The sequence below is a fragment of the Microtus oregoni genome, unplaced genomic scaffold (genome assembly GCF_018167655.1).
Source record: "Microtus oregoni isolate MIOR12 unplaced genomic scaffold, Mior012 000023F_ref0000262, whole genome shotgun sequence".
Taxonomy (NCBI): domain Eukaryota; kingdom Metazoa; phylum Chordata; class Mammalia; order Rodentia; family Cricetidae; genus Microtus; species Microtus oregoni.
The window spans coordinates 26,038,873-26,051,468 of NW_024543082.1; the positions used below are offsets into that span (position 1 = coordinate 26,038,873).

General features: G+C 42.9%; 1 protein-coding gene across 1 annotated transcript in view; it reads left to right on the top strand.

Annotated features, from left to right (window-relative positions):
• The window catches only part of Gtf2e1 (general transcription factor IIE subunit 1), a 30,445-nt gene extending 26,522 nt beyond the window's left edge, over positions 1-3,923 (top strand). The window contains exons 4-5 of the mRNA XM_041673419.1: positions 676-917; positions 1,997-3,923. Of these exons, the coding sequence (XP_041529353.1) occupies positions 676-917; positions 1,997-2,421 (667 nt within the window). The 3' untranslated portion in view covers positions 2,422-3,923. The remainder of the gene's footprint in view (positions 1-675; positions 918-1,996) is intronic.
• The last annotated feature ends 8,673 nt before the right edge of the window (positions 3,924-12,596 follow it).

Below are 12,596 nucleotides of genomic sequence, written 5' to 3' on the forward strand. Positions count from 1 at the left end.
GGCTTAGAGCGTTCCAACAGGCAAGGAAGGCCGTAGAAGTAAAGAGCAGACCAGACCAAGAACAGATCAGAGTCCCTGTGTGGGGGAGAATGGTGGGGGCAGATAGTCAGTGTAGCTGTAGAAACAGAAAGGTGCACCGGCATGCTGAAGAGCGCTCTGTCCTCTGAGTGGCAGGAGGAGATGGTTAATTCTAAGTTGAGGTCTGACGCTGTAGAATAACTTCCTAACTTCTTCCATGGCCGCCCACAAAACCACCCTAGGTTAAAGTTAAACTGGGAAAATATTTTTAAAATACAGTAATCTTTATTTTGTTTTGTTTTAAACAAAATTTTCATGGAAAATATGACTAGGAGTTGTTTTGCCAGACTAGTATCTTTAGGCTTTCGTTGCCCTTCTCCCCCGTGCAAATTAATGGACATGTTACAATCTCTAAACGTTGGTTTTTCACAAACGCGAGAAGGTGCAGTGTTTGCAGAGTTTAAGTCTGATGTAATCCATACAGCTTCCACCCTGGGTTCTAGAGAGCTCTCTGAGAGTTGTTGAAGCATGCCTGCCGGATAAGTGGGCAGCTTCTGTTCAAACTGCTACTGCGTTAACTCTCCCTCCAGCAGTCCTTCATGCTCAGTGCCCAGACCTTAACTTTTCTTCTTGTTGTTCTTTAATCTTTTTCTACAGCAAGGACCGAGCAGCCAGTACTGCTGGGGCTGCCGGCCTGGCAGGCGGGCACCACCGGGAAGCATGGACCAGCAAAGGCCCCTCTTATGAGGACTTATATACTCAGAATGTGGTCATTAATATGGATGACCAAGATGATGTTCATCGCACCTCGCTGGAGGGGAAATCTGCCAAAGAGAGGCCCATTTGGTTGAGAGAGAGCACTGTCCAAGGGGCCTATGGTTCTGAAGAGATGAAGGAAGGTAAGAATAAGAAGTCAGGAGTATGGCTATAGCATGGATTTTGTCAAAAATTAAATCGGCTTAAAGAATGCCTGAGTAATTCTTGGTTTTATTAAAAATTCATGGTGTGAATTTGAGCAATAAGCATTAAAAACAGCCAGCATGTTGTACTGTCAGTTCAGTCAAACAAGAACTAGGTTTGTAAATCTCTGTTTTTATGAGCATTAGTGTTTCCTTGTCCACACGTATAGGTACTACACGCACCTTTCTGAGTAAGTTTGAAATTAGTGCAGTTTGCTTCAGGAAAATGAAACTACCATTTGTTTATTCATTTGGTAAATTCCTACTCGGTGCCTACCACATGGCAGGTATTGTCCCGGTGCAGGAATAGGGTCACAGTGAATAAGGAAAATACAGTTTTGTTGTGGCAGACTCCACATCCCTGAGAAGTAAGAGGCAGTCGGCCCGAGTCTCTGTGCTAGAGGATGGGTGCCGGGCACAAACAGCCTCACGAAGTGGCACTTGGGATGGATGGAAGATGGGATGGAGGGACAGTAGAGGAGGACTCTTCAGGGCAAACAGGCAGTGCAGACACCCTGAGAGATTGCGCCTTGTCTTTACAAGGAATACCAGCTGTAGCTGGAATAGAGTACAGATAAGGGTGGGGGGAACAGGAAGAGGTAGGTATCCAGGAGAAGGTAGCACTTTATAGGCCATTGTAAGGCCTCTGGCTTTTACTCTGAGCAAGGTGAAGGGCTGTGCCCTCGTGCCCTGTACACTGGCTGCTGTCCCACATGTTCTAACCCAGAGTCTTAGAAGGTACACTCTTTGTCACCTCCTAAAATAGTGCAGCTCATGGGCAAGGGTAAATGCATGTAAACCTGCAAGTTCCTTGGACTTAGTCATTGTGCTACTTAAGGTTTAGTTTTTAAGGAACATTTTAGATATTCTGTAGAACAGCAGCTCAGAAAATGTAGCCAGTAAAGTCTGCACTGTTAGTCACCAATTTAAACAGAACACATTGAAGTCTATTTTTTGTTAGTTACAGATGAATGCTCTTTGCATCGTGAGGTTGTGACTTTCTGGGTTTTAACTTCCAGGTGGCATCGATGTGGACACATTTCAGGAGCATGAGGAAGCCCACGCAGGGCCTGATGACAATGAGGAGGTCATGCGAGCTCTACTCATTCATGAGAAAAAGACTTCCTCAGCGACAGCCGGCTCAGTGGGAGCATCCGCGCCAGTGACTGCCGCCAATGGCAGTGACTCGGAGAGCGAGACCAGTGAGTCGGATGACGACTCCCCGCCCCGGCCAGCAGCTGTGGCTCCCCATCATCGGGATGAGGACGAGGAAGACGACGAGTTTGAGGAAGTAGCTGATGACCCCATTGTTATGGTGGCTGGCTGTCCATTCTCCTACAGTGAAGTTAGCCAGCGTCCAGAGCTGGTAGCCCAGATGACGCCAGAGGAAAAGGAGGCATACATAGCCATGGGTCAGCGGATGTTTGAGGACCTCTTTGAGTGAGCTTTCCTGCTCTCTCCTCCGTTAGCTCATTTCAGAGAGAAACTCCCCACAAGTGCTTAAGTGGCTTCATGCCCTCCTGATGTAAAGCGCCTGTTAATCTAATACAAAAGCATAACAGGAGAGAAAGGTTGATTTTTAGTTTTTCTAAATGTCAGAAACTTTCAAGACAGGTAGGTGGGCTATGAGTAGTCCCTTCCCTCTTATTACTCAAGTATTAGTATTTTTCTGTAAATTCCTTATCTTCATTTTTAGGACATATTTTTCTCACTCAGACTAAAATATTCCTGTCTACCTACAGACCCCTCTTAGGATAATCTTATCCTAATATAACTGTTTCCTGGAAACAATTCCTTGTAGTTCTGCTACCAAAGCAGCTTACCAAGAAAAGATTGCTGCTTAGGGAAACCCCAAATACTTCATATTTCCTCCAATTTGAGTTTGGGGTCAACCTGTGAAAGGTGTGAGAGAGTACAGAAGAGAGAGAGAAGTTAGAGGAGAGAGCGCACACACGTCCAGGGTTACAGAGAACAGCAGGCAGCCATGCTCTCCTGGAGAAGTCAGAGGAGAGCGAGCACACACAAGGGTAAGGAGGCTGTGTCCAGGATTGAAGAACTGAGAGCGTGGGGACAGCGCCTTACAACTGCTCCAGTATGATTTGTACATCTCCATGTTTAGCTGAGCCTGGTCTCACTTCCCTCCTGTTCTCTAGGCCTTTGCCAGCGCTCTTGATTAGGGAGCTGTTCCAGTAGAAAGCAGTAGAATGGCTGATTACGCCGCCCTCCCTCACTCTTCTCTACACCATCAAAGCCTGTGTCTCTCCTTTGAGTCTTAGAGACATCGTATCCTAGTGCTGCCCCTGTGCCATTGAGCATTGTGACCTCAAGGAACATAGGTCTGTTAGCATGGGGTTATTCCTCAAGGCAGAACTTCCAAAGTAAAGGACTCTCATAAGGTCTACAACAGTTACATCTTATAGTATTTCCCCTTGCATTGTGACTTTTAATTATTGTTTTGTAGTATATGTGTGAAGCAAAGAGCATTTTAGACTATCTGAGCCTTGTATAAAGTGATGATTCATTTACCTGGTTGTTGGATGACTGAATATTGAGTCGACTTATTATTGTTTAAAATTTGTTCATTTCTAGCTCTGACATTTTGGAACATAGCTAGAATGACTCCTCTTCCCATTTAAAGATGTCAGAGGCTTCTGGCCATCATCTAATATCATAGGTGCGATTGGATGCTATTGCAACTCTTTTGGAAGGGGGCAATGAATTGCCTTAAAATACCTTTTATGTATTTGTCTTAAATACACGAAACTGTTCAACTTTTAAATTTTGTTTTTTTAAGCTTTCATGGTTCTAGAAATGTTAATTTTTAAACTATGATTAATGTTGAAACTATGTTCTTTGTTGCATTTTATATGAGTATGTGTATGAGTGTGCTTTTCTATTGTGGAAAATATATTAATAAAGACACTGATTAAAGCAGTGTTCGAATTAGACTGGAGAGATGGTCGTACTCACTAATACCTTCCGAGGAACATGCACAGTATTCATAAGAAGGCATTAGGAAGAAAAACTATCCATCCAATATTGTGTTTCATGTAAAAGAATTCTCACTTGCTGGTGCTATTTGCAAGATGCTCTTTGCTGTTTGATTTGACATTTCATTGGTCATTTGGATCAAACATGAGTCAGGGATGGGTGTGTGAGTGAAAGTACTGGGAATGGGATCTGCAGTGATCTCTGTGTTACACTATAGAAGAGATTCCCATTTTGGAAATTAGCACGTGGATAATGGATTATATGTAGAAATGGCAAACTATATGTGTAATGACAAAGGCAAACTCTATGTTAATGCTAAGACTTTTAGGTGTATTTTTTTTCTCATGTTTATTTCCCAGGTTAATCAAGTTAAAATAGTAAGACAATATAATTTAATATGTAAATTTTTACTATTGCCTCTGTATTTCAATAACATGTATAACAAACCTCAGGAGAGCCTGCTCTTATTTTGTCAGACAGGCATGTTTGTCTCACGCTGCTCGGTAGCTTGTTAAGAGAAGCCAGTTAGTGACAGAAGCACCAAGAATGGGAGTCTGCCAGCAGTCAGCCTCTGAGCCCCAGCGAGGGCAGGCCTAGCCCATAGGTGTCAAGTACATGTCGTTACATGTAAAGAGAGACCTCACCACCCACAGCTTACAGTGAAGCTAGGCAGGAGCACAGTTTCTCTGGGTGCCATTGGCTGTCCTGTCATTATGCTCACATCAGCTGTCAACGTAGCCTGACTTTTCCACTGCCTTTAAGGTTTTCATGGAACTCAGCTTGAAAAGACTGCTTCTCTGCCATTTCTTTGGGAAATCACTGTTCTTTTGAGAGGAAGGAAGCAAGGGACTTATATTCTCTGTCCCTACCTCTTTCCTACCCTGGTTTGTCCATCTATACCACCTGAACGGGTTCTCCTGGGTTCCATTAATGTCAGTCTGTGTTGTCGGTGAATTGCCACTGGGATGGGGTGGGGGACAGGAGGAATCAGGAAAGGGCTTTATGGGGGGGGGGGGGGGTTATGTCTTTTTCTGTAAGAACCGTTCTTAGAGGTTCTGCCATGAAGTTTAACTGAAGTTTCAGCTTCCCTTTTTCTTCCCACATCATCCTTTTCCCCCAAAGGTCTTGGAAAGTTTTCATGTATTTTAATATATTCCTGTTCCTTAACAGCACCTGTGATATCCAAAGGGGCTATCAAGATGGCTCCCTAATGTAGGGGTGAGTGTGTGAGGGTAACTGTGGCTTCTTTCTTCCTTCACACTGTTTTTCCCCACTGAAATATATCTTGTATATTTCATATATACTGTATCACTTGGTGGTCTATCACTTTTACTTTTTTTCCCCCAAAACTAAGGTGATGAGCTCCCCTAGCCCTAGGAGACCTAGGCTTGCCCGGGGCTGCCTTATTTCATCTACCCTAGAAGTGGATGCTTTTTGTTTACTCTGAAGCCTCCCCTCCCCCCACCTTTTCACAATATCTCTTAAGGAATATTAAGTTTAAATTACCCATCCACCAGATCCTGGGGGAAGGAAGGCAAGGGAGTAGGCGCTAGCCCTAGCACTAGCTGACCAGACACCCTTACCTCCAGTGCCATTTCCTGACCACGTTCTCAACAGTCTTTAAAAATGGTTGCTCTACTAGGGTCCCCAGGGTTATTCCAGCTATTATTTTATGGAGGCAAGTGATTTTTTTTTTTAAAAGATAAAGTCAAACAGCACCCACAGAAAATGCCTTGTAATGTGCTAAAGGAAGTTAAAACCAGACAAAGCATCTTTTATTAGAGAGACTAAGATAGAGGGCAGGTTTGGAATTGGCAGTGTCACGAGTCACGAAATGAATGGCAGATAATTGGGTTTCTATCCCCCACCCCATCGTGCTGTGGTACTTAACTTCTAGGGAAGAATAATTGAGTATTTTATAAATGTTGATATTATAAGAGGTTGGGGTACCAACAGCTAGGGCATGTTCACTTTATTCCATCATTTGGCTCCATGCCTAGATTTCCAGTCAGGACCACTCTAAAAAAAAGATGTAGATGTGTTGGCGGAGACTGCTTGCTAGTTCCTGGCCACCCTGACCCAGAATAGTCACACTGAAACTGTATTAATTACAATACTGCATGGCCAAGCACTTACACCTATTTCTAGCTAGCTCTTTTCAGTTAACCCATTTCCATTGTTTTGTGTATTGCCACGTGGTTGTGGCCTACCAGTAAGGTTCCATCGGCTTCTGGTGTCTGTCTCCTGCAGAGGCTACATGGCATCGCTTTGACTCCACCTATTCTCGCCTCTGTCTGCTTGGAATTCCCACATTGCTCTATTCTGTGCTGCAGTAGGCCCAAAGCAGAATCTTCATTAACCAAAGGCATTCACAGCATGTCGAGGGGAATCCCACATCAGATGTGTTGCTTTTTTCTCTTTATTCCCAAGTGTTTTAAAAAGGAAGTGTATAATAACAGTTTCTTATTCCAACCATCAAAAGTCACCTGAGGGCTGGAAGGGACACTCAGTGCTCAGTAGAGCTTGGCAGAGCTCGTGCCTAGCATCCAGCCCTTGGGCTGGCTCCTCCACCACTGGGAATAAAGAAAAAGCCTTTCAGATTTTTGAGACTGGCATGATTCACTTCCTTATTTGTTTTGCGCTTTGTTTTTTATCAAAGTTATATTACCTTTAACAGCAGGGCTGCTGTCGCATTTTTAATAGCTAAAAATTCTCTCCAGGAAAGGAAGACTTTTAGAAAGAAACCGGTACTGTGGTAAACTCACTGTCCATGTTTTATTTTTTTCCATCCTGCTATAAAAGAAATAAACTGAACAGAATTAGCACATAGCTCTTAAGCCTGTAGTGGATTGAGAAAGGGGAAGGTAATGAAATCATCCTTCGGAGAGCTAGAGAGATGGGCCAAGTCCCTCGTTCCTTTAAGTTCACGCAGGAGCAGATAGCTGGCCTCGCTTTCAGAGAGAGCTTTATGTCCAAGTGCCAGGGCAGCCTTTCGAATTCACTTAAAAAGCTGCTAGGCCTGGTGCGTGGCCCAGTTTCAAGTGTCAGTCCACGATTCCCTTCATACTAAAGTATGTTATCGCCTACCCAATGTAAATAAGTCTATGAAATTAGCCTCGAAAAAGTACAAGTGCCAGGCTCTTGAATCATGGTAAGACATACGAGATGGTTGTATAGTCTCGTTGTTACATAATATGTCTAATGTTTTAAAATTACCCAATTTGAAATAAAGATAGTAAGAACTGAGAACTCATCGGCCTACCCCCATTTCACTGTTCTGAGGAACAGTTGACAGTTTGCTTATTCCAACATCTTCAATGTCTTTAGCACCCTTCTGTATTAGTGGAATTATATATACTGTCATATTATATATATTTCTTCTGTAAAAATTAGAGCTATATATAATATATATATTGCTTCTGTAAAAATTAGAGCTATATAGAATGTTAAAATATCCTATGATGGTTTATACAGTCTCTTATTGACAACGAATCCTGTCCTTACATTTTCATTTCTTTTGGTTATTTCTGTAACGTAGAAGAATCCTAAGAGAAATAGCCAAAGGGTGTGACAGGTCGCCTTATGTTGCTGTACCCAATAGCTGAGGCGGGATACTCTAGGGAGCAGGGGTTTGGTTTGTTCAGGGAGTTTCTAAGACTGAAAGACCCAAGAACAGACATTCCCATCTGTTTGGCCTCAGATGAGGCAGACTTGGCTGCCACACAAAATGGTGGAAGGGAAATGGCTGTTTGCAGAAGAGCCAAACAAATACAAGGGATGGACTGACTTTATCATGACATGCTCTTGTTGGAACCCACCCTGAGAGGCAGCATTAGTCCCTTCTCCATTCCTAGTGATGTGACCATCATCAGAGCCAACTCTTAAATGTGCCCTTGTCTCCACACCAGGACCAGCTTAGTGCATGAAGCATCCAGACCAACAGGACGTGTCCAGTTATACTTCAGTAGATACCGCTAAGCTATTCTGTTAAAAGATTGTTGGGTGGTATCCAGCCGAAGAACGGAATGAAGTATGGTACTTGATTAGAGTTGACATCTGGAGAGTAAGAAAGCCATGTTCATAGTCTTGGTGTCCTAGACCACGTAGAGAGGAAGAGGGGACAGACTTGAAAGATGGTAAAGAAACAGAAGTGATATGATTTGGGAACTTTGGACAGGATAGATTTCTAGGATGAATCTGAAGTTTCTGCAGGGATGCTAGCACTGCTCATCAGGACTGAAAACAGGAGGGCCAGGGGATTTTGCATATTCAGCAGATAGCATGCCATTTAACCTACAAGGTCATCCTATAAGTCGGAACAGTTGACCGTTTTTGGTTTTGTTTTTTTTTTGTTTTTTTTTTTTTTGCTTTCTTCACCCTTCAAATTTATCATCCAGTTCTGCCAGACTCAAAGTATAATCTAACCTCTATAATCTAATTCTGAAGGTAGAGCGGACAGAACTTGCTGATGAATTGAAGACGGACAGTAAATCTGATCTAGTGGCTCCGACCCCTATCATCCTCTCCCCAGCCATGCCAGCTCTCACCATGACAACAGCAGCTGCTTCCAGCTCCTCTCTTCTTCCACAACACACACACACACACACACACACACACACACACACACACACACACAAGATTTTAACCATTCATCCACACAGAGGACTTTTAAAAATGACAAATCATAAATCAGATTTTAATTCAAACAACATCCAGATCACTTACTGCTTCCTACAGTCCCTGTTTGGTGTGGACTTACTGTCTGCTTCTTCGCTAATTTCCTTGTTGAAAACTCCTAGCTTGCCTGCCGTAAGTCTTTGTCTAGTTACAGTCTCTGTATAAAAAACATGGACCCGTTTTTGCTTGTTGCTGCATTCTTAGGCACAAATGCCACCTCTGAGAAACCAAATCTCTGCTCTCCTGTCTACTCTATATATTTTCCTCTTTTGTTTATTTATTGCAAACTTAAAACCTGAAATAAATGCCATTTATGCCCACCACCCCTCTTCTCAAAAGAGACTAAGCCACCAGAGGACAGGATACTAGCATGTAGAATGAATTCTGCTGCGGAGTCAACTCTGGTAAGTGTTGAGTGGAGAGATGGGCAGATGAGTTAGCAGTTGGAGAGTCTGACCTTTTCTGTACTGAGGCTGATCATTTTGTTCCTGCCTGAATTGCAAATTAGTTAATTATGTCCTTAATCAGATAATTAGGCTCACTGTGATTCATGGCGCCTAGGGCTCTGTCAGTAGGGGGTGCTGGAATACAGTTTCTGAGGCACAGCTAGACATCTTGAAGCTTTGGTCCTGGGAGCCATTAGCTTTAATGTTTGTGGAAAAAGAAATTTAGTGAGGGCTGGGGCTGCATCCTCTAGACTAGAGATGTGTGCTGTCATTGAATAGTATACACTCATGGTTTGAAGACTCCCCATGGAGATTAATAGCACAATATCATTCTTATATTGGTTATTTTTTTTAAAGTAACACTATACATGTGTTGGATTAAAGAAAAAATACTATTAAAATAATTTTAACTGTTTTTCCTTCCTTTAAAGTGACTATTAGAACTTTGAAAACTCCATAAGAGATCAGATTTGTGGCTTGCATTGAGTATTCTATGGACAGACATAATCAAGGGTATTTTTTTAAAATTTTTTTGTTTGTGTATTTGTTTGTTTGTTTTTATAAACTTTATCTATTTATTATGTACACAGTGTTCTGTCTGCATGTATGCTTGGATGCCAGAAGAGGGCACCAGATCTCATTACAGATGGTTCTGAGCCTCTCCATGTGGTTGCTAGGAATTGAACTCAGCAGGACCCCTGGAAGAACAGCCAGTGCTCTTAACCTCTGACCCATCTCTCCAGCCTCCTGTTTGTTTGTTTTTTGAGACAGGGTTTCTCTGTGTACCTTTAGAGCCTGTCCTTGAACTCTTTCAACCAAGCTGGCCTTGAACTCACAGAGATCCATTTGTCTCTGCCTCCTGAGTGCTGGGATTAAAAGCATGTGCCACCACCGTCCTGCAAGATTTATTTTTTTAAATAACTGTGTATACACATATGTGCTTACATATACAGGTAGGTGCCCATGGAGGCTGGAGGCACTGGATCCCGTGGAGCTGGAGTTGTCCTGCATGGGTGCTGGGAACCAAACAATGGTCATCTGCAAGAGCAACAAGAGCTCATAATTGCTGAGCCGTCTGTCCTTCTGTAGCCCTCAGTGTTATATTTAATGACAACTGGTAGTTCCCATTTACACATTCTCCCATCAGCTACCAGGAAAGTCGGCTTTGTTTTGTGAGTTGGCTCTGTATTCTTGGAAACCTTAATGGACTGTGTTGTGGGGTATTTGTATGCTGTGTGAAAATGTATTGCTGTTGATTGGTGGAATAAAATACTGAATGGCCAATAGCTAGGCAGGAGGTATAGGAGGGACTTCTGGGCAGAGAGAGAGAGAGAGAGAGAGAGAGAGAGAGAGAGAGAGAGAAACAAGCTTAAACTGAGACTGAGCTTTCATAATTAATATAAGGCTCCATGTCAGTATTTGGGAGCTGGCTGGAGGCACAGGGGAAGGAGTTTGGGATGGGGTGGGATGGAGGAATATGGGGTGGGGGGGATTTTGGGTGGGATGGAAGAGTTTGGAGTGGGAGGGATGCAATGGATTAATTAAGAATGCTGCTGATCCCCTAGTGACTGCAGCAGCAGAAACACTGTCCCAGGCAGGGACGTTGCAGGAGACCACAAGGCAGGTCTCCAAAGGCGGCTGGTCCTGGGCAGGAAGCCACGCAGCAGGCGCGAGACAGAGACATGGATAGGTACACCATGCAGGGTGAGGTTGGATATTTAGTAGGTTACAGAAGAGCAAAGGGGGGGGGGGGGGGCGCGGAGAGAGGGAAGCTGCCTCTTCCAGAGGGAGCTGGGAAAGGAAGGAACTCAGACTGAAAGCTGAAGATCAACTTGGGGGGGGGGGGCGTGGCTGACCATTGCAATGGGGAATATGGGGTGGGATAGGGAAGTTTGGGGTGGGATTGGGGAGTTTGGGGTAGGATGAGGTGGTTGGACTAGATTTTTTTGGGTTTTTTGTTTTTGTAGTAAAGGAAGCCACGCCAGCAGCGGGGGAGCTGAGAGGTGGCCTAAACCAGGGCTGCTGGGAGCCCCATGTGCTGATCTGCATATATCACACTAATACATATTATAAGTTAAATTGTTCCTGTGCTTTCCACAAGAGACAAGGCCTGCTTCTTGCTCACTGTAATGCCTGTGCACTTCCCAGGCTCAGAACCTGGCACGTAGGAGGTGCCACCACTATGGATTGGCTGAACGAAGAAACAATTACGTGGCATTTTATCCAGACCTTGCCATTGCATGCATATCACATGTCTGTGATGCTAATTTGTGTTATCTGTCCACACCTTCCTTTTTAAAAGGACAGTTTTATAAATGACATTTTCCTGGCTACTTAGCCAAAAGTCCATCTTACAAATATGTCTACACTTAGGCTTGTACATGAATTTACTTCATATATGTGAAGATAATCCTTTAAGGAGAAAAATGTATAAAGTACCAAGGTTGGACTGTTTTCTTCTTTCAGTTTGTGATATTTCTTTATTTACTTTTCACATCTCTGGAGGATTGACCCTGGCCTGGTCAATTTATTTACTTTTCACATCTCTGGGGATTGACCCTGGGCTAAGCAAGCATTCTACCACATCTTAAGTCCTTTCAATTAAAAAAAAATCAACTAAGAATTTAGCTTTTCTTATAATAAAATTGGTGGTTTTGTACTGATCTTCATGTTGTCAAAGATGCAGTCTTCTGTCTTGATGTTTACCTTGTCTTGACAAATAATTTACTATATGCTAATGGCTGACCCTCCCTTCCCATCAGGAAGAAAAAAGGGAAGGCAAAAGACATTGTATCTGCCCAATTGAGTCGGCTTGCTTTTTCTTAAATGGTAAAATTCACATGACTTAAAATGTATTGTGCAAGAAAGAAACATTTAGTGACATTTAGTGTACTCAAAATATTTTGTAACCATCACTATCCTGTTCTTTGTGCTGTTACTATGCAAAAGAAAACCCAATATGCCCCAGGCGCTCTCTCTCTCTCTCTCTCTCTCTCTCTCTCTCCTTTTAACTAGTTTAAAATCTTTATTTTTAAATTGGAATTACAATATTTAAATGATGGAAATCAAATGAAGACATCGAAAGGGTTGCTGCTTCATGGAATTTTATGAGCTTTAAAATACGGATACACGATCATCTCTTTATGAGTCTGATATATGACAAATGTGAAATTACTGACATGCAAAGGAGAAAAACGTACTACTGAAATAAATGGTGCTGAGATAGTTTACATTTTTTCCAAGAATATGAGTTTTGTTTATGTTCTACTTAAAATTATTTCTACTTTTGTTTTTGTTGATTCTTAGGAAATTTCACATCATGTACCCCAATCTCACTCACTTCCCAGTCCCTCCATTTCCATCCCTCACCCCTTTACCAACCTCCCAAAACTCCCCCCCACCACCAAATTAATTCAAAACAAAACAAAAAACCACCTTGCTTCTCCATGTTTCCTGCTTCTCCAACATCTCTTCACTTGTCCTGTGACACTGGAAGCTGCAGCGC